At 41.4% G+C, this 22,829-nt stretch overlaps 1 protein-coding gene and 1 pseudogene across 2 annotated transcripts in view; one reads left to right on the top strand and one right to left on the bottom strand.

The window, feature by feature from the left end:
• Nucleotides 1-531: 531 nt before the first annotated feature.
• The window catches only part of cax1 (cation/H+ exchanger protein 1), an 88,706-nt gene continuing 66,408 nt past the window's right edge, over nt 532-22,829 (bottom strand). Inside the window, exons 10-19 of one of the 2 annotated variants that reach the window (XM_041203569.1) lie at nt 16,119-16,302; nt 15,592-15,691; nt 14,394-14,512; nt 12,166-12,197; nt 11,698-11,810; nt 9,594-9,742; nt 8,251-8,345; nt 6,243-6,321; nt 4,112-4,220; nt 532-1,200 (exon numbers count right to left, since the gene is read on the bottom strand). In XM_041203569.1, coding sequence (XP_041059503.1) covers nt 1,127-1,200; nt 4,112-4,220; nt 6,243-6,321; nt 8,251-8,345; nt 9,594-9,742; nt 11,698-11,810; nt 12,166-12,197; nt 14,394-14,512; nt 15,592-15,691; nt 16,119-16,302 — 1,054 coding nt within the window. In that variant the 3' untranslated portion in view covers nt 532-1,126. Of the gene's footprint in view, nt 1,201-4,111; nt 4,221-6,242; nt 6,359-8,250; nt 8,346-9,593; nt 9,743-11,697; nt 11,811-12,165; nt 12,198-14,393; nt 14,513-15,591; nt 15,692-16,118; nt 16,303-22,829 lie in introns of those variants that run through there. The other variant, XM_041203570.1, reaches the window with a different exon arrangement.
• Nucleotides 1,985-2,157, top strand: LOC121286606 (annotated as a pseudogene).

Raw genomic sequence — 22,829 nt, 5'->3', positions numbered from 1 at the left:
GCTCATCCTTCCAACACTGATCCTGTTTCGGTCCCAACATTCACACATATCTTGGGAATAATCCACAAGTTTGCATTCAGTACCCTGAATATCTACATCTAAAAAGATTTAAAATAGTAAAACAAAAAAGTCTCAACACTGATCCCTCTAAGACATCACTGTGTCCAGTCTCCCAGCAGATTAAAAATCATAAACATCTTTATGCCTGTGGGCACTCAGCCAATTCTCAATTCACTACAGCAGATTATCATTAGTTCCACAAGATTCTTTCATGTGGAGAAGCTTAAAGCAGTAGAAAAAGAGAGAGAAAAAGCTTAGACATCATGTGAACCTAGTTAGATTGTTTGCTGACTATAGTGGCCAGAGCAGCAGCAGCACTTGATAACTTTCAACAGCAGGAGACTTGATTGGCAGGGGCAGGAGACAAGAATCTGCCAAGGTCTGAGATCCATTGTTATAGGGCATAAGGTCTCAGGACAGCTATTCTTATTTCTCTAGCACTAAAATCAAGCTTCAGTTTGTAAATAGAGATAGAGTACAAATTTTATTTTAAACAATTCAGATTGACTATAAATACATTTTTTACCCACTTGCACAGTCCCTCCAACACTATACATCTATTAAGTTACTAAAGTAGGAAAGCCACAACTTCCTTCAAATATTTTTAACCATGGCTTTAGTACAAATTCATTTTTTCCAAAACATAGAAAATCATATTTAGATCAAAAACAGCCACAGCTGTTAAAGGAATCAAACTGAAGTCTTCAAACAAGGAAGCAGCTCTTGGAGTATATAGGTCAGCAGTGTTTCAGAGGGAGTATCACCTTACAGAACCTCTTCCAAAAAGAAATCTTTGAAGCAAGAAGCCAAGCTCTTCTGTCCCCTCCATCTGGATACAGAATGCTGATATCAGGCGACAGGTTGGAGAAGTTGGTCGATGTTTGGAGAACTGAATCACCACAGTGGATTTTCAAATTGTGTTAACAGTGGTGTCCCATTAGTCACTACTTGCCAGCACTCAAGATGGCTGGATTATTGTTTTTCCTTGAAGACTTACTGGTGGCCAATAACTGCCCCAGAGCTGTTCAAACTGTCTGAGTCATGTAGAGAGTTCAATGATTCCATTTCAGCATCCACTTTGAGACGGAGCAAAGAAGTACACGGACATGATGATGAGGTAGACTACCACCAGTGCTGTGCCTGTGGAGACAAATTAGTATCAGGATTAAAAGTATGGAAAATTCCCAACTTTCCAAAGTATACTCAAGGCAAAGGACACCCTTTGCTGCAGTGGAAGATTAACTACTCTCAGCACTTTACTGTAGCACGAAACATCCCCAAGATACAGACAAACAAATTATTTGAGCTGAATGGCATGTTTTTACATTGTAAATGCTATGCAAGCTCGCTGTTTAGTTCCAGTGTTGCTGGGACTCTTGCTTCAAAACTAAATCCCACCACATCAGTCAGATTTCGCATGAGCCTCAGGTACATTATCAACTGGATCTGGATTGAAAGAGCTTCAGAGTATAAGTAAGTGGTCAAAACTTGGGGCTCCACAGGCAAGGACAAAGGGTTCAACTAGTGTTTATTTCTACAATTAATTTTAACTTCTTCCTTTAAAAATACAAAGTGAAGTCTATTGGAACTAATCTATCCTGAGTGGAAGGACATTGTGGCCAGGTGCACCCAAGCAAAGAAAGCATAAACGAGGCACAGCCACAGCAAATAAAGGACTTGAGAGCTCAGGACATTTCAAAGCACTTAACCAATTAAGCATTTTTGAAGTGTGGCCACTATTGTAAATGTAGGAAAACACAGGTTATGTAGCATAGTGGTTCTATTACTGGATAATCTGGAGACCTGGATTAATCATCCAAATATGCAAGTTCAAATCCACCAAGCACTTTGTGGAATTTTAATTCAGAGAGAATTAAATCTGGAAAAAGCTAGTATCTAAATGGTGATCATGGAACTAATTGTCATAAAAACCATAATGGTTGTGCAGTTTGTTCTTATCAGTTTAATATCTGATATGTCCCCTATCAGGGGGCCAAATATTAAATTGATTTTTGGTCCAGGGAGATGGAATAGGGGCTTGCCCATTCTACTCCAAGCATCAACCTGACTACATAACTAATGTTAAAAGAATAAGAAAGCAGCCAATTGGCTCATCTTTCAAGAGCTAGAATTTAGTTATTTTCCTTTTCTTCCCCCACCCCATCATCCCTGCAATTTTTTCTTCTGCTAGTATAACAAATTACTTTGAAAGCCTTGTTGAATCTGCTTTCAGCATCCCTTCAAGTACCATACTTCAGATCATAAATGGATAATAAAAATGGCAATTAATATGCATACAGCAAGATCCCAAAATGTCTTCAGGAATGGTGCAAAAAAAAAAAATCCTTTAGGGAAGGAAACCTGCCATCCTTAATCAGTATGGCCTGTTGTGACTCTAGACCCATAGCAATGTAGTTTACTCTTAACTGCCTTCTGAATGGCCTAGCAAGCCACTTATATCAAAACCACAACAAAAAGTTTTAATCAATATGGATTGCAGCAGTTTGTGGTGGTAGTTGACCAGTACCTTGAGGGCAATAAATGCTGGCTGGCCTTCCCAGTGAATGAATAAAAATGGCAATTAATATGCATACAGCAAGATCCCAAAAGCAGCAATAAGTCACATGACTACATAACTAATGTTAAAAGAATAAGAAAGCAGCCAATTGGCTCATCTTTCAAGAGCTAGAATTTAGTTATTTTCCTTTTCTTCCCCCACCCCATCATCCCTGCAATTTTTTCTTCTGCTAGTATAACAAATTACTTTGAAAGCCTTGTTGAATCTGCTTTCAGCATCCCTTCAAGTACCATACTTCAGATCATAAGAATTTTATTATTCAAATAAGTTAAGTTCTCTGGTTCATGTGTCAATCTAAAGCTGTGCTCCAGGGGAAGGTTATTAGTGCTGGGAAATGGAATACAATCCCATTTCAGGCATAGCTTTGGCTCTAGTGTAGAACACCCTTTGTACAATGTGACATTTCCTCACAGCAGCTGTTGTGGCCTCTGGTCAAACTGCCAGCTTTGTGACATAGAATCATGCCCATTAAGAACTGGGTCAAGATCGCCTGCTTGTGCAAGACCTTCATCTGATGACTGCAAGAGCAGGTTAGATAGGAATCTTGATAGGTCGGTGGGGTGGAGGATTGATGGTGGTGCAGTGGAGGGTTGATGGTGGTGCAGGAGGGGTGAAGACAGGTGCTGATAAGAGGGCTGAGTTCACTCACTTTGCCTGTACACGAGTCACGATATTCTATTATGTAATGCAATTAATCCAGGATGACAAGTCAAATTACTCTATCCAAAGAAGTCATTCAGACCTGGCAACCGCACAGATTATTCAAGCTGGTTATTTATCTTTGTAGACATCCAAAGCAGATACCAATTCTTAGGAAGGTAACCTTAACCTCATTTCCTTAAACCAGAGCACAAATCACAAAATCTAACCTGATGCTTAAGTGCATCACTGATAGAGAGAGAGAGAGAGAGAGAGAGAGAGAGAGTGCTGCATCATCAGACATACCCCTTTCAGAGATGTTAAGTCCTTTCCTCACCTGCCCTCAGGTAGGTGTAAAAACGTCCACTGATGCAATGTTAAAGAATAGCAGGACAGTTCTCACCAGTTCTGGTCAATATTTATCCCTCGTCCAGCAGTACTTAATAAAAACATCGTGGGAGCCAGTGGTGCACAAATTGACATGTTCCCCAATTTACAATAGTAACTATGCTTCAAAAATATTTCATTTTCTATAAAAGGCTTTGGGAGGGTCTGAAAAGTGCTGCATAAGTAGTAATAGTAAGTCATTCTAAGTGGTCAGGCTGCAAATAAAGCAGGTACCGTCCTGAGCCTCAGGGACAGAATAAAGGGCTACGTAAATACATAGAAGACCAAACATCTGATTACATTACTTGCATAGATATGCAAGCAAACAATTCATTGCCCTTCATCTAGACACAGGCGTTATGCCATTCTGACTCCGTAAGAGTATAAGAACCACACATTTTACTATTTTATTCCTCCATACAGCTCATTAAAAGAAAGTCAACCTACCTTGGAAATAGTCACACTTTCCATCCATGAATATATAGTTCATTAAGATGACACTGAATATTGATGCCCAAAGGTGGAGATCACTGAACAGCAAATTAAACCCTACAGGCTAAACAAAAACCAGATGGCACATGGTCAGTACATGGGTGGTTAAGACCGTTTTCTTGGCAGTTATGTTAAACACTCAGTCTTAACCTAATCAGAACCTTACAACTAAATCCAAGTCTTTTTGGCTTCCACAAAAGTTACCCAATAGCCTCTGCTTTCCAGCAAAAGGTTGCACTGAGACATATTGAGTGCTGTGCCATAAGAAACAGGAATAGGCCATTCAGCTCCTCAAATCTGCTCCACCATTCAATTAGATAATAGAAATCCAATTGTGGCTTTAACTACACTTTCCTGCTGGCCTCCCATAACCCTTGACTACAACCCCTGACCCTTTAACTACAATAAAGTCTGTCCCTTCATCCAAACAGATCGTAAATAGTCAATCCAGCACTGATCCCTGTGGGACCCCACTAGTTACAGTTTTCCAAGTTGAAAATGACCCATTTATTCTGACTGTTTCCTGTTAGTTAACCAATTCTCTATCCACACAAATATATCATCCCAGCACCATGAGCTCTTAATCTTGTATAGTAACCTTTCATGGTACCTTATCAAATACCTTCTGGAAATCCAAATACACATCTATTGGTTCCTCTTTATCCACCCTATTTGTCACATCCTTAACTAAATTTTTCAAACAATTTCCCTTTCATAAAACCATGTTGTCTTTACCTGATTGTACGTTCTGCTACTACTCCTTAATGGACTCTAGCATTTACCGCCCCCCCCCCCCCCCCCCCCCCCCCCCCGCCCCACCCCCATTGACAGATGCTCAGTTAACTATCTTCAGTTCCCTGCTTTTCATCTCCCTCTTTTTTCCAACAGGAGTGCTACATCTACAGTTTTCTAATCTATTGGGACCTTTCCAGAATTTAGGGAATTTTGGACGATTATAACCAATGCATCCACTATCTCTGCAGCTACTTTTTTTTTAAAGATCCTAGGATGGAGGTCAGCAGGTCCAGGGAACTTATCAGCCCTTGGTCCCATTAGTTTTCCCCCTAGTGATTGTTTTAAGTTCCTCCATCCCTTTTGCCTCTTGCTTTGACAATTCTTGGGATGCTTTCTGAATCTTCTGCTGTGACAGATACAAAATACTTGTTCAAAGACACTGCCATTTCCTAGCTTCCCCATTATTAATTCCCAGTTTCACCCCTTGTAAGGGACTAATGCTTGCTTTAGCTATACTTTTCCTTTTTTCTATACTTGAAGCTTTTATTGTCTGTTTTTAAATTTATTGCTAATTTTGTCATCCACTGCCAAAAGGAATGGACAATGTGGCATTACAAAAATACTGCCCAACCTATTAAAGTTCCATTTCCAGTACATGAACTTTCTTGGCATGTCAATGAACAAATAAAGTCCTCAAACTCAACTTCCACTCTCACCTTGTAATCTTCCAATCAATTTCTGACAGCACAGCACTCCCTTCTCTAGCCAAGTGCTCCCCTAACTATTTGAGACCATTTCCTGCTCCAATCCAGTTGATCCAATTTCCATCCTGTCTGCGGCACCTGGACCATCCTTGGTGACTAACCTTGGCTCACTACCTCTTAGCTCAATATCAACTGCACCAATGAACCATTCACTGCCCTGTGACCCACCTCTGCCATTACACTGTTGGTTCCAGTCCCACCAGCATTAACTCCTGTACTGGCTCCTTCCTTCAACCCTAAACATCTCAACTTGCAAGGCTCCAATTTAGGGGCTACTCCCATTGCTAGCCCGCATGTTTCCCCCTCAGCAATATCACTGCTGTGGCAATCACCTCCAAGCTAGACCCCACACAAAGTAGTTTGTTTAAAACTCCACTGCTAATACTCTTTCCTATACGACATCCCTTCTCAAAAACCTTCAATAGCTCCCATCCATAATATATTTAACTCAATCTTCATCCTGGTGTACAAATTCTTCCACAGTTTTCCCCCCCACCCCATAGCCTTACATACTTCCTTTAAATCTGGTTTGCCTCCCATCTCCACTCCACCAGTGACAATCTTACATATGGAAATTAAGTACTTACGTAAATGACTGAGAAAAGTACTAGGACTGGGATTTGCAGCATACACACTTGTACAGCGATGGAACTTCCAACTTCCAGGCTGAGGAGGCAGATCAAGATGGATCAACCCAAATCATCTACAAAGAGAAACATCTGTGCTTTGGTGAAGCACATTCTATAATTTCCCCCCCCGCACTCCAAGAAATTTGCTTCCATTGGCATGCTCAAGAATCCTGGTAAATCTCTACATCTGGTTTTCTTGCTAATTAACAAAAACCCAAGTTTAATACTATGACCGGGTTATAATTAGAGTTCTGATTATTTGTGATATGTTGATGTTTATACTTGACTATATTTTTAATTCTGCTTGTGTTACAATCCCCAGCTGAGGATATTCCTGGACAAGCCTGATCCCGGAGTGGAACCCAGCTTGATAGATCTTAACTTTTATTTGTTCGCTTAGAGACGTGGAGAGTAGCTACTGAACAGAAGCACAGGGGTCAGCTGATGAACTTTTAACAAGAATAAAACATTTGTCCAACAAGAAAAAGTACACAGATTTGTAAGGATAACACAAGTAATAAAAGCCATCTTACACTCTAATGTAGACAGTAAGTACCCAGTCCATGTAAACCTATGGCACCCTGTGGTCAGACACACTACACTCTGAAACCAAGTGACAGATGCCACCTCAAATGGATGCTATGGATCTCTCCTCAACATCCCTCACCCTAAACACATCACACTGAACTAACCAGTCTCATGAGTTCCATTCTTCACTTGAGGGTTTCCAATCTCCACTCGCCTTGGAATCTTCTCCCAAAGCGACACTTTCTCTGAGATGCCTTCCACAAGGGTTCACCTCCAGGGTTTCAAACTCTCCTAATGTTCCTCTTCCTTGAGTCACCACATGCATTCAAGCTATCCTCCACAAACACACACACACCCCAACTCAGCATTAACAGTACACCACTGCTTCACATGCCCATATCAAAGAGTTACAGACCTTCAGGCATCTCTTTGGACTTTCTTGCCTCTTGCAAACTGTTTAAATCTGTTTTCTGCAGCTATTGTCTCTTTAACTCTGAAACTTGGAGCCTCTCTCTCTCTCTGCCCCTCAAATTCACTTTCCAGGTTCCTGTCCTTCCTTTGAATAGAAGGTCTTCTTTTGACTTTCCCCTCTTCCACTCCCCTGGATTTTTGGGTTTTTTCTTTAGCTTGGGTCTGGCTGTCCCCCTTTGCTCCAGTCTCTCCTGGCAGCAACTTTTAGAACCAACTGCCCTCAAACAGCTTCCAAAACAACTGATGTTTCTCATCTTCTGTGTGCGTGCATCTGTGGGAGGGACCTGCCTCTCTGGGCCCCAGTTGCTAGGCAACAATTCAATTCCTCTACCCTTGTCCAACTTAGCTGCAAGAGTCATAAAAAACCTCATTAGAAATGCAAGCACTCTTTCAAAGTGAAACTAAAACTCCATTTGACATTTCTTAAAACATAAATACAAATCAAACTTAAACTTCAAAGCTAAAACCCATTCCTAACACCCACAAATACAACTAACTTAAACTCTATTTCCTAACAGCTTATGACACATCCTGGGTAAAAGTTGAGGTCAATTAGAAACTGGGGTTTGGATCTTCATTGGTCAATTACCATTTTTTAACAACCAAAAAAAGACAGCACTTTAGCAAATGTCTTGTACTTTATACTAAGGACTGCACTCAGGATGGATGCCTATTCCTGAACCACTTGCCATTTTGACTTCTACCCTACGATTAGTCAAGAATCAATTTGGCCAACTGGTTTAGTCAACTAGCAGTAGAATGTAAAGTGAAGAAAGACAGTTCCTGCTCTTAGATGCCCCCACACACTGGAATTCTAACTCCAAAAAAAGGGGTTACACCACCTGACAGTCTCCACAATATACGTCTGGGACAAGGCAGAGAAAAAAAAACAGATAAGCCAGCCCACAAAAGTCAAAAGAACAGAGTGGCACATTGAGGGGGAGAGAAACAATTAGCAGCAACATACCTGAGGCTGATGTTATTCTGCAGTGCAAACTGGATTCCATTTACAATCTCGGGAAGCTCAGGAACCATTGCTAAGACAGTTACACCAAGAAAGTACTGTTGTGGGTAGTATAAAAACACATGAGGGAAACAGTTTAGAATAAAGCAGTTGCCACTAATTTCTGCCTTTTTCCAATCTGAAGGAAACAATAAAAGTTGTAGAACACAATGAAAAGACCAATGCAGCACCCACTACTTCCATTCTCCCAGATTCTACCCCCATTTAACCTTCAGGAACAGTATTTTTGCTCAAATTTCAGTTTATTCTCAGATCTGCACACATTCTCCCTGGCCCCATCAAGAGAGCCAATCTAAATCCTCAGCCTTTTCCTAGTCCAGGCACATCCTTGCTCTATCCCCATTTCTGAACTTCTCCAGCCCGACACCATCCCAGAGAAAAAAAAACAGATAAGACTCTGGGTCACTGCTGGGCCCTTGCCCCCTCTCATCTCCACCACTGAAGCTGTCGTGTCCCTCCCCTTTGTCAGAAGGGAATTTTGGAGATGTTTATTCCCCTTCACTGGGTCAAAATCCTGGAACTCCCTCCCTAACAGCACTGGGTGTACCTACATCAATGGACTGCAGCAGTTCAAGAGGCACCTTAAGGGCAATGAGGGATGGGCAATAAATGTTGGTCTAGCCAGCAACACCTACATCCCATGAATTTTTTTTTAAAAAAAAGATGCCTTTGAAGGTAGGTGTTTGATAATATCTTAGTGTACAGCTGTAAACAAGATTTACTTACAGTGTTACAGAAACCCAAGCAGCTGGGACACCAAATGATTTATTTTGAGAAAAAAATCCTGTAACAGGTTCTTGATGGCTATTAAATCACATGAACAAGTTGCTTCAAATGGGCTACAGGTACTGATCATTATGCCATTTAAGAGTCTAGAACCCAAATCTGGAATACACTACCTGAAAAAAAGGCAGTGGAAAAAGATTAAATAACTTTCAAAAATGGAATTAAATATAAAAGGATATTTGCATGGCTACGAGGAAAGAGCAGGGGAGTGGTATTATTAGAACAGCTTTGATGGAGCATTGGCATCCTTCAGTGCTGCATGACTCTAGGAGTCAAACAACAGACCCATACTTAAGAACACACGACTGAGCCAGTTATAGAATTGGCAGACAGAACTGCTTATACATAGCAAACCAACTCTGCAGAGAGACAAGACCAACCTGCATGGCTCAGCTATTCCTCACCAAAATTCAGTCAATTATCCTGTCCATCACACTCAAATGTAGATGTTAAAAAAAGTGCTACTCACCTGAACAGAACAGACAAATGCAGCAACTTACCGATGAGATTGCAGAGTTGGACAGCAAGGGGTCAATGTGCTCAGATACCAACTCGGCACAGGCAGACATGAAAACAGTGGCTACAATGAGCAACATCACAGCTCTCCATCGTGACCAATGAATGACAACATTGTGGGTGTGTCCTGGAACTGAGAAGGTACACATTAATCTAACACCAGCAAACATCACTCTTTGTACAGTTGGCAAGTGAGACTAATTGGATAACTGAAGAGCCTGCACAAGCACAGTGGGCCAAATGGCAGTCTCCTGTCCTGTATCATTCTATAGTTCTAAGAAAGTGGTGGGAAAAGCTGAACAAGATCAGAAGGTATCTGGTCTGCATTGGATTCAGTTGTCCGTCTTCCATACCAAGGATGGAGAAAGGAATTCAAGTGCTCCAGATGCACAGACAAAGGCCATAATACTGGACATAGACTCAGGGGCATTTAACACAAGATAGGCTGTAGAAAGATCATGCTGGCTACAATTGGCAAGGAGACATTTAACAAGAATTCTCTTAGCAAGCATCAGAGATGCATTCAATGTAGTTGTAGGGTTCTTCAGTCTCTATCTGGAAATAGAGGAAACTGACTTACTATTGGGATAGAGTTTTTACAAGATAGTTCTCAAATCTGTTACCGAAGACCAACAATTACAGTCAGGAAGCGAGCAGTCAGGAAGCGAGTTCTTGGCTTCAGTTCAATATACAGGGAGCTGAAGAACTACCACTTCAAGCAGGAAGTTTACAGTCCCACCTCTGCACCAAACGTAATTCACACATTCTCACCAAAGAATCATTTCTGAAGCTGGGTTTCGGGATACTGCAAGTTAAAACATTTCCCTGATCTCTGGCTCAGGAGGAATCGATTGCCTAGGGCAACCAAGGATGCCATGTTAGTTTGTTTTTAAACTCGTGCTTTGCCGGGGTTTACAAATTGATCATCATCTTATTGCCTCCCACATTTGTCCTCAGCTAGTTTTGAACATGTTTGCTAAGCTGGCCTGTCCCATTAAGGCTGTTGATCAGGTAAATCTCATTGGGAGCAACCAAGTAGGCCCCAGGGGTCAACTAAAGGGAATGTCAGAAATTTCTCTAGATCAAAAAGATGGTTGATCTGGATCACCAATATCAGGAAATAATCATTTCAGATTAATAAGATCAAAGTAGCATTATGGGATATTTGTCTATATTTTCTGCCTTTGCTAATAAAGAGTACGTGGTGATGCTGGAACTGTATAAAACACTGGTTAGGCCATATCCGAAGTACTGCATGCAGTCTGGTCACCGCACTATAGCAAAGATATGATTACACGAGACAGAATTTCTGAGGATGTGGCCTGGACAGGAGGAGAATGGTTATGAGGAAAGACAGGATACGCTCAGGTTGTTTTCTTTGGAACAGCGGAGGCCAAGAGCAGACCTGATCAAGTGTATGAGGGGGTCCATATGGAGGGAATAGGAAGGCCCTATTCCTCTTGGTTGAGGGGTCCATGATCAGAGCACACAGACTTAATAGATTTAGGGGGAGATTCTTAGGGAAAAATTTTCACCCAGAGAGTGGTAGGATCTAGAACTTACTGCCTGAAAAAGATGGTAGAGGCAGGAACCCTCATAACATTTAAAAAGTACTTGGATATGCCCATGATGTGCACTAACCTAGAAGGTTACAGATCAAAAGTTGGAAAGTGGGGTTAGGCTGGATGACTACTGATCAGCTGGTGCATACACAAAGGGCTGAGTGGCCACCTCCTCTACTGTATATTGGGATTTCTGAGAAATGAGCTTTTATTTTTAAAAAAGTCTCTTAAAATTTGTCAAAATGTGAACTAACTTCAGCTACAGCAGATGTGAGTTAGCGACCGAGTGAATGGGACATTGGGCAGCTGCTGGCTCATCAACATCTCACTCAATGTGGTACTGCAGGGGGCAAGGAACAGAAACAATATCTATATGGTTTAGTGGTTGGGGGAAGACAGATGTGGGGTGATAGGAAAGTTGGTAGTGTAGCAGCACAGGGGTGCTTTCTACTTGCTGCAAACATATTACTCATTTAGTTGTCTAACTATTAAAAGTAACTAAGAGGCTGGGAGAAGTGTCACTTACCATGGCGGTCACTAATGTGAATATCATAGATATGGTTATGCGTCTTCAGAGAAAAGATGAGACCAATCACATACGATGCAGGGAGAAGAATTGACACAGTGTAGATAAGGGGTCTACAGGAGGGACATCAGAGAATCAGAGTTATGGAAAATGTGACCTTGTACAATGCTTCAGTGACAGTCTGCATAAAGTGCACAGTAGCAAATCTCACTATCCTATCTGTCCCCTTATGGCAGCCCTCTACATCATTGTTACAAGAAAGTGACAACTTGTTCAGCCATTGTATTTACATTCATTTTTTTTATCTCCAGTTTGCATACAGTCTGCATGTGTCCACCAGAATAAGAGAGCGGTCAGCACATGTTTCAACTCCCTCCCCCTCCCCCACCCCCACCCAACTCCCCTCCAAAATTTGTACCAGAGGAGTGAAATAAGAGCCCAAAACATTACTTAGAAACATGTACTTACTGCACATGATTGTGAAACAAAGCGTTCTGCAGCTGTGAAGGGAAAGAAAGGAGAGGTGGAAAATATGTATAAAAATCAGTAGGGATGCAAGATCTTCAATTCCACTTTAATCCAGCTACACTCAAGCATTAATGAGACAGCTCAAGATGGGACTTAGCCCTCACAGCATTTGGACTGAGAGCAGGCTCCTGGCCTCCACTATCCTATACAGAAGATGCATTCTAAACAATTGCTGAGCATCACAATTTGGTTTTCTTAGCTGTGTTAATGTCCAGTGAGAAGGAAGATAAATGCCCCACCCGACCCCACCCAAAAGCCGGAAGACCATTAAAGTCACATTCCCACAACCAAGATTTTAAAAATGTATAAAGGAAGTACCTAACAACTTGTATTAGTGCCACGGTTAAGCACACGATCTTTTAGTTATTCAAGCTTTGGAAGAAAACCAAATTTAATTTTTCCCATGAAATAATTTATTTTGTATCCAAGGTTCAGTGAAGTGGGTAGCGATAAACTTAAAAAGGCACTTTATATGAGGTAAAGACAGCGCTGCATTCAAAGGTATCAGTTATGGCTCCATGGGTCACATTCTTGCCTTGGAGTCAGAAGCTTGTGTGGGTTCAAGTCCCACTCCAGGGACTACAACCTATAATCTATTCCAGCACAGTACTGAGGAAGCACTTCATTGTCAGAGGTTCTCAAGGGCAATTACTAGTGGGGAATTAAATGCAGGCCTTGCTAGCAAAGTCCACATCTCATGAATGAATAAGATCCTTGGGATGAAACGTTAAACCAAGATCCCATCTGCCCCCCCAGGTAGATGTAAAAGATCCCAGTGTTATTCGAAGGAGAACCGGCAGGTCTCCCCAATGTCCTGGCCAATATTTGTCCCTTAACCAACACCATTACAACCCATTATCTGGACATTTCACTGCCATTTGCAGGATCTTGCTGTATAATTAGCTGCTGCATTTCCAACATTACAGTGGCTATTTCAAAAAGTATTTAACTTGTTTTAGAAACATCCTGGGGGTCATGAAAGGTGCTATATAAATGCAAGTTCTTCCCCCAAGTTCTCACCTGCTTAAGAAGGTAGGCTCAAGTCATCCAAGAAGCAGATATTAAAATACCCCAGTAAAAATTAACTGTCACCTAGAGCTTTCTTTAGCCAGAAATCATGATCCTCAACTACTGGTGACATTAATAAGCTTCAATGATTGACTTAAACAGCACGGGTTTAGCATGAGACAGATCATTACAAGGCAACTTCACAATCTTGGGTTTGATAGAGTTCAGGATCAGCATTTAACTGTGTCCTCTGTAGTGACACCCAGTGGCCAGGATCAGTAGGGCTTGCAGCAACAAGATAGGAGGAGGAATTTCTGATATTTAATTTACAGTGTGCAACAGTACAGGAGTTTAACTAGCTATCACACAGGAGTCTCTCACTCTTCAAACAATTCTGCCTTATCCACAGGGTTTAAGCAGCCAGAGGTTTGAGATGATCACAGACTCAGTCACAGTATGAAATGGGTTGACGTTTCGAGTCCTCATGACCCTTCAAAAGAACTGGTTCAGTTCTGTTGAAGGGTCATGAGGACTCGAAACGTCAACTCTTTTCTTCTCCACCGATGCTGCCAGACCTGCTGAGTTTTTCCAGGTAATTCTGTTTTTGTTTTGGATTTCCAGCATCCGCAGTTTTTTATTTTTATACAGTATGAAATGGTTTATTCAGAAAATTTAAGATATACATCCAGTATTGCCTCAATAGACTATATTTTAGGTAAATGGATGATGGAGATAGCAAAATGCATAGAACCCCCCCTCCATAAAGAAAAATTGCCATTGGCTTCTCTCCCTCTCTCACCACCTTTGCCCCTCCACCCAAGATCTGACATCTTCAGCGAATATTTGCTGATCCCAGGCACTGGGTATCACCAAGAGCAGTAAAATGTGATTCCCTTCATTAGCCAACCCAAGTGGTCAATCTTGCCCAGCTTGCTAGGCAAAACATCCAACCATCATGGCAGGTCCTCACCCCCCAGCAAAGGCCAACAGATTAAAAATATCAGGAGCAGTAAACTCGGGCTAATATTACACCTCAAACCATTGGACCAGGGATTGTACCAGGATTCTTTCTGGTTTGTACAGTTCAGTTTCTCATCCACTTAACCAACTGAAACAACAGGTTTCAAATGAAGCTTTAAGTAAAAAGATTAAATCCATACCCCACTGAAGTGACAATCACTGCACTCAAAGGGACCAGATTCATTCTGTGTCGAGTTGGTACAACCTTGGCATATTAGACTTCCATAGGCTTTGGAAAAGAGCGTTGGTGCAAACACCCCTACAAAAAGGAACAAAACAGCTACAGCAAAGAGACGTCTCTTAATTGGACTTTTGGGTCCACAATGGCAGCATCTCTGACCGCCTTGATGATTTCAGTGAAATAGCTTCAAAAACTCAGCCCCATACCACAAGATGGGCCAGACATGGCCTCAGCCAGTGTTGCACATTTTGAAAGGGACTTATCCTGAAGACAGGTACACATTCCAAATTGGTTAACAGTCGATGACAACACACAGACACATGGGGTAGAATTTTACAGTCCTGCCAAAGTCAATGGACTTTTGAACAGTTCACCACATTTTACAGCAGGGCTGTAAAATTCTGCCCACAGTGACAGAGACAATGTTGGCATGTTTCTACTTAAGTGGGCATCAGAACTAAATCCTAACATACTGCTCAGTCATGACTATCTCTACACATCTAGTAACCATTACTGGGTGTGGGTATCCTGGCCAGCTACCTCTTCTATTGGGTGAGGAGTCAGTCAGCAATTCCACTTTGATAAGATAAATTCGAAACCGTTTCCTCTGGTGGGGGAGGATATCCTAAAGCAGGCACAATCTTAAACCTCAAAATTTCCAAGCAAAATCAGGAAGCAGTCCCCCCCCCCCCGCAACATAGTGAAAATTCCAAACACTCCCCTCAAAATACTGTGGATCAATTAAACTTAGGGCACACAGATTGATTGGTACATGAAACAAACTTGCAGATCAGCCATGATCTGATTGAATGGCTCAATAGGTACAAGTTGAATGGCCTCCTTCTGTTCCAATGCTCTCTTGAGGGCGGGGATTGGGGGGGGGGGGGGCCGCACGGCAGTGGTTGGAGAAAGCAGTCAGTCAATCAAGACCCCCTTACAATTGGCTTCAGGATTGACCTTTTAAAATCGGTTGCATTATTCTACTCACTGAACATAGCTGCTTCAAACCAAACCATCACTCACTACAGCCGGTGTGTGACCTCCAAAATAAATGCATAGTCATATGTTGATGAGATAATGAGGCTCTTGTGGGATCTTTAAGAGAGTATTTGTTTATAATTAGCAAGTGAGACACATGTGTCTGTTTTGCCACCTACCTCCCACTGATATGAAGAGCAGTGCTGAACTGACACCAGCTGACCGGCTATTGAACCTCTGCTCCTGATGCCTGCATCCTCCAATCACCATGGATATACCCTGGTGGACAAACAGCTAGTCAGTTTCTGGTCTTAAGCAATTGTACCACAAGAATTACAAGGATTTACAAAACTAGCATTTCCAGAACTATATTTTTTAAAATTAAAAGTGCATAAGATTCTCCACCACTTAGCAAAGAATCATCCGTCAGTCCATGTTCCACAAACTTTGCAGCATAAAATGTACTTGAAACACATTCAAGTGTTAGCTGTGGTTCAGTTGCCTGAGTCACTAGGTTCCAGGTTCAAGTCCTACTCGAGGGCTTGAGCACAAAAATCAACATTGACACTCCGGTACAGCACAGAGGGAGGGCTGCACTGTTGGAAGTGCTTCTTTCAGATGAATCAATAAACTGAGGTTTCACATGCTGCAGAGTGTGAAGTTTCCTAGCTCACTTAAAGAGAAAGCTACTAACATGACAACTCACCGGGATAAAGAGGACACATCCCAGCAGGGTTCCAGCCAGAGCACTTTTCACCACTTCTTCATAGCACTTGTTTCCCTTATGGTTGCCTTTGATCAGAGCAGTTATGTAGAAAGTCAACTCAGTGATTGAACCAAATGTAGCATTCACTACTGCACCTACTGCAAAGTTACTCTGAGCTGAAATACTGAAGACAAAAGAATGGATTTAAAAATCAGTACATTAGGAAACTTTTAACTCCCAAACTCTTCCAACCAGCTCCAGGACAGTGGTATGGTTACTAATTACAAGAAATCACAAACCTTATGATACACCACTCAGCACTGACTGCTTAATAAAGTGACGTCTGAGGCCAGGGGAGGGGGGACACCAGGGATATGACAGCTAGGTACAAACAAGTCAAGAGTTTAAATTTCCAAAATTGTTAGAATCCATTATTAAAAGAAGGTAGTAGCAGGACATTTAGAAAAAAGAAAATCACGGTATTGTCTCAAATCCAGCTGTCCAAAAGCCAAAGTTGTCTGAAAACCAATCATTTTTAGAATGTGCCATGCATCAATTTTAATTGAGCAAAACAAAAAACTTCCTTGGACAATTTGATTTGGTGCTGCATTGGTATGGTGTGGCGCTAGACTTATCACTAACCACTCACTTACCAGTCTATTTTTATGTTCCGAGCAAGCCTTGACCCACTCAACCAAGCTTGACACGAGCTGCCCAACCCAAAATCTGGCAAGATCTGAAATCTGGCATAGTCTTGGTTCAGAGGTTGCCAATTTTGAGACACTCAGGCAGAGTTGATATTGTTTTATGAAAAGGAAATCATGCTTGACAAATTTATTAGAGTTCTTTGAGAATATAACAAGCAGGCTGGATAAAAGGCGAACTAGCAGATGTAGTGCACTTAGACTTTCAAAAGGCATTTGATAAAATAAAAAAGTTACTGCACAAGAGCTAATGGTGTTGGAGGTGAAATATTAGTTAGTCAATCCTCTATCCATGCCAACAGGAAACAGAGTTGGGATAAGCGAATCATTTTTAGGTTGGCAAACTGCAACTAGGAATCAGTGCTGGGGCTTCAACTATTTATGATCTATATTAATGACTTGGATGAAGGGGCAGATTATTGTAGTCAAATTTGTTGATGATACAAAGTTGGTAGGAAAACAAGTTTGAGGATACAAAGGGTCTGCAAAGGGATATAGATAGGCTAAGTGAATGGGCAAAATATTAGCACGGATTATAATGTGAGAAAATACAAGGTTGTACACTTAAGCAGGAAGAATAGAAAAACAGAATATTATTCAGGTGAAGAAAGATTGCAGAATGCTGCAGTAGAGGAGGGATCTGGTGTCTTTGTACATGAAATCACAAAAAGTTCACATGCAGGTACAGCATGCAATTAGGAAGGCAAGTTGAATTTTGGCCTTTATTGCAAGGGGAATGGAGTAAAAAAAGTAGGGAAGTCTTGATACAACCGTACAGGGCATCAGGTTCCACACCTGGAGTACTGTGTACTGTTTTGGTCTCCTTAATTGGAGGAGGGATAGAATTGCTTTGGAAGCAGTTCAGAGAAGGTTCACTGGACCACTTCCTGGGACGAAGGGGTTGTCTAAGGAAAGGTTGAACCTATACACATTGGAGTTTAGAAGACAGGAGGTGATCTTAATTGAAACATGAGATTCTGAGGGTAGATTCTTGACAGGGTAGATGCCGAGTGGATGTTCCCTTTCTGGGGAATCAGGAATCTGGAACTAGGGAGCGATGTAAAAATAAAAGAGATGGCCCATTTAAAACAGATGGAGAAATTTCATCCAAGTGTTGTTAATCTTTGGAACTCTTCCCCAGACAGTGGTGGAGTCTGGGTCATAGACCAACTCTGCCTTGAATATATTCAGATTTTTGTTTGACAAGGGGTTTGAGGGTTATGGGTGGGGGGCTGGGGGGTGCAGGGGAAGATAGGCAGGAAAGTGAAGTTTGGCACAATCAGATCCTTGGTCTTATAGAATGGCACAGGAAGCTCGATTGAAGGAGCAGGCCATCCAGTCTATGATATTATGATTTTTAAAATGTTAATCAATCCTGGGATCTTTACAAAAGACTTCATTACTCAAGGAAGCTGCAGTAATTTCCCAAAAAGAATGCCAGTTTGGGAACTGCTGGCAAGGAGACTGGCTGAATCTAGACTCAACACAATCACCAGCATGATTCTAAAAAGGACAGGGGTGCCAACCAACTGGGTACAGGCCCTGGTTCAGGATCTCAAAAAGGTAATGGACCCAGTTCTCCATTTTACAAGGATATAGAAGACACTGGAGCAGGTGCAGAAGAGGTGTACAAGAATGGCACTAGTACCATAAGGTTACACCCAACGGGAAAGGCTGAACTGGCTGGGCTTCTTTTCCCTCAAGGAAGAAAGAATGAGAAGGTTGTGGGGTGTGTACCGACAGGTCATGAGGACATAACACACTAGCATGGACTAGTTGAGCTAAATAGAAATTACAGCACAGAATTAGGCTATGTAACCTTTAGTAGTCCCATTACAGATTTTAGTTTCTTTTAGAACATGCAGCTTACTTTTCTCCATTGCATCAACTAGCAGATATTTCCTCAACTTGAGCAAAAATGGCAAAAACAGACAGGCCAAAAAGTCCTCAGAAAATAAAAAAGCGATCATGGACAGGGGTAAAACAGGTTCCCATTTATTCTGTGCATAAAACATGCTTGTGACTGCAGCTGCTATAAATGGACAGAAATACATGGAGAATTGGCAGGAACACAAGTCATATATGTAAACAAAGAGGGGAAACTGAAGCAAAAGAAGGAAAATGGTAAGATTTATTCTAAACCTGCTGCTGTGCTGAAGGAAAGTTAGGGCTATTGGTGCTGATGTAAGCACAGGTGGGGGAAATCTGCAGTTTATAGTGTTACAGCTGATGATAGACAACAGATAGCTTCATAATGCCAGACAGTGGTGAAAACAAATAGGTTTCGAAAGGGAACTGGATATGTACTTGAAAAAAATTGCAGGAATATGGGGAAAGGGATTAACTGGATTACTCGTTGAAAGAGTTGGCACAGAGTCAATGGGTCAAATGATCTCTTTTGGTGCTGCACTATTCTAAGATTTTACATGTGGGAAACAGTGAAGACTTAAGGTATGAATGCTCTGATGAATATACACGGCTTCTTCTACAGCAAGATGTTGGTCGCATTTAGTACAACCTACTTATGCAAAACTATCTTCATTGTCATTACTGAAAATCCAAAACACTGAGCCAGGGTGAACATTGACAGGCCCAAACCCATGGTATGGACAACAATACAAATTCCACAGTGATAGGTGATTTGATAGGAGAAGAGATAGGTGTTTCTATAGCTGCAGACAAATCCAGAGTGGTATTGCCTCCCTGATGCCAGGGTCATGGATGTCACCAAGCAGCTGCAGGGCACACAGAGGAGGTATTTGGGAGGGTGGGGGGCTGCAGGGGAGTGGGCAGCGAACAGCCATCAGTTGTGGTCTACAATGGTATGAATGACATAGGCAGAAAGGGGGATGTGGTCCTGCAAATCAGAATTTAGGGAGCTAGGTAGGAAATTAGCAAGCAGGACTTCAAAATAGTAATCTCTGGATTACTCCCAGTACCACACGCAAATGAGTGTAGAAATAGGAGGATAAAGCAGATGAATGTGCGGCTGGAAAAGACGGTGCAGGACGGAGGGCTTTAGATTCTTGGAACATTGGCACCAGCTCTGGGGGAGATGGGACCTGTACAGGCCAGACAGGTTGCACCTAAATAGAGCCGGGGGTGGGGGGGTTTCAACTAACTTGGTAGAGTGTGGGAACCAGGAGATCTTTTGAGGGAGGAATACCAAGGTGCACAGAATACTGGGAGAGATATGTAGCACTAGAATAGAGAAAATAGATGGGGTCAGAGTAAGGGTCTCTGTGCATGTCTGTGAATGCACAAGAATGTGGCAGGATTGGTGAATTAAGGGCCTGATTGTCATGTGAAAATGTTTTGTGGCTATAACCTGGCTCAAAGGAGGACATGACTGGGTTTTTAAATTCTTGGATACAAGGTGTTCAGAAAAGATAGGAAAGGGAGAAAAAAAAAGCAGATAGGTAATAGTATTTATTATGGAGAGCTTTGCAGTGCTGAAGAAAGAGAGTGTCCCAGAGGGGTTGAGGACAGAATCAATTTCACTAGAGCTAAGGAACAAGAAAGTGCAACTACATTGCTTGGTGTTGCCTGTAGGCCACCAATTAGTGGGAAGGATGTAGAGAAACAAATTTGCAAGGAAATTCCAGAGGTGCAAAAATTATATAGTTACAATGGGGGACTTGTAGACTGGGATAGTAGTACTGTAAAGGGCAGAGGGGGGGGCAAGTTATAGCTCATGGAATAAAAAGGGACAGCAGCATCATGAAAAGAAAAATAGGCTGAGTGACAGGAAACAAAATTCTTTTCAGGCTGGAGGATGGTTTGTAGTGGAGTTCAGACCCTTGCTTTTCCTGATATATATTAATGACCTAGACCTTGGTGCAGGGCACAATTTCAAAGTTTGGGGATGATATGAAACTTGGGAACTATTGAGAACTCAGGAGGATAATGTAAAACTTCAAAAAGGATTTAGACAATTTGTTGGAATGGGCAGACAGATGAAGTTCAACGTAGAGAAATGTGAAGTGATTCACTTGGGTAGGAAGAACATGGAGATGTAATATAAAAAAGGACATAATTCTAAAGGGGTGCAGGAACAGAGGGACTTCGGTGTATATGTGCATAAGTTAAGATGGCAGGACAGGTCGAGAGAGATTCCGTGTGCTTTAAAAGGGGCAAGAGCATGGCAGTTATGTTGAACTTGTATAAGATACTAGTTTGACATTCATATCTGGTAGCTGCAATTTAGGAAAGATGTGAAGGCATTGGAGAGAGTGCAGAAAAAAATTCACAAGAATTGTTCCAAGGATGAGGAATTTCAGTTATGTAAATTGATTGGAAAGGTTAGGACTGTTTTCCTTGGAGAAAGGATGACCAAGAGGAGACTTGATAGAGGTATTCAAAATCACGAGGGGTCTGAACAGAGTAGATAGGGAGAAACTGTTCCTGCTCGTGAAAGGATGGAAAATGAGGGCAAATTTAAAGTAATTGGTAAAAGCAGCAAGTGATATGAGGAAAAAAAACTTTTATGCAGCAAGTGATTAGGGTCTGGAATGCAACATCTGAGATTGTAGTGCATGCAGGTTCAGTTGGAGCATTTAAAAAGGAATTAAATTGTTATGTAAAAAGAATGTGCAGGGTTATGGGGAGAAGGAAAGGGAGTGGCACTAAGTGAATTGCTCAGAATTGGTGCAGACAATATGGGCCAAGTAGCCTCTTTCTGCACTTAATTGTGATTCACATTGCATTAGGCTTTAAATGGTAAAACTTTTCAAAAATATAGAAAAAATATTTGTGCTGTGTTACAGGGGATCCATGGAATTTTTATGGCACAGGGTGTCATGAAGCTATTAATATATATATTTTGAAAAATGCTTTTCTTTTAAAATAGAGGTTTAATCTTTTAATGTTTTAATTAGATTAAAGCCAGCTACTCTGCTTTGATGGATACTAGTTTTGGTATGTAAGAGATAACACCCATTTGCATTTTTTGAACGAAGCTTTCAAGAAGTGGGGTGAAAACTGCCGCCTTTCTAGCAGCTACCAAGCAATACGTTTATATTACTAATAAAGTTGGTACAATGAAAGGGGTTTTATTGTCAGAGAGGTTTGGTTCAGAGGTTGTTGATACAATGAGAATTAACATTCAATCGGGCTGGTAGGTATAACTTTGGTAGTTTTTGGGTGTGCAGGGCAGAAGCAATGTGTGATCAAAAGACAGCTGCAAGCCTCCAACTGGCTCCACAGTGAAAGGAAGCTCATGTTGAATTCGTAAGGTGAAAATGCTTTGCCTGGTGTTTGGTTAAGTCTATGGGTTGCTGTTGCCTTAATGGAGATTAGTTTGAGAATTTGCTAAAAGTTATGATAGTAGTAATTTGTAGCCAGGTGTACATATATTCTAACCTGTGTAAATTAAACTAAAAGAAACATTTTATTAATGTAAAACCTCAAGAATTGGTGGTCTGATTCCTGAATTTAGAGTCACATCTCAAACATAACACTTAATATAGGTTATGACAGTTGTGTAAAGTTTCCCTCTGGGATTTTTTTAATGACTGTACTAACTGCAGCAGGCATAACAGAGGGGAGGAGGAAAAAAAGGTTTGGAACCCCTGAAACGGAACATCAGCATCACTCAAAATAGAGCACAAACTGAATTCTATTTTCAGATGCTGCTTAAAACACAAACCAAATTTGTGAATTTATTCCTTGGGGATGGGTAAGAGATGGTTTTGTTTTGACTGTGTAGAAAATAGACTAAAAGAGGAAGTGATGGTTGAGAATATCATCTAGTCGAAACTTCTCTCAGTGCTGCCAGTGAGCTTAAAGAGCCATATCTGTTTATCTGAACAACACAGTCACAAACAAGTGCACATTACTACAGAACAATGCTTTCACCTCAACTAGTGTAGTACTCCATTAATTGGAAGTCCCTATTCCACTCCCTCCTCTCTACAGCGCTCCAAATGAACCTTAACGAAAGTAAAGGAGGTGTTGTTTCTTGAACAGCCTTAAGAGCACAATAATTTCAGATCATACCCACTATCAC

This window comes from Carcharodon carcharias, chromosome 13, assembly GCF_017639515.1.
Source record: "Carcharodon carcharias isolate sCarCar2 chromosome 13, sCarCar2.pri, whole genome shotgun sequence".
In the NCBI taxonomy this organism is placed as follows: Eukaryota; Metazoa; Chordata; class Chondrichthyes; order Lamniformes; family Lamnidae; genus Carcharodon; species Carcharodon carcharias.
The sequence above is the reverse complement of the archived record's forward strand: the minus strand, read 5'-3'. Positions and strand labels throughout refer to the sequence as shown.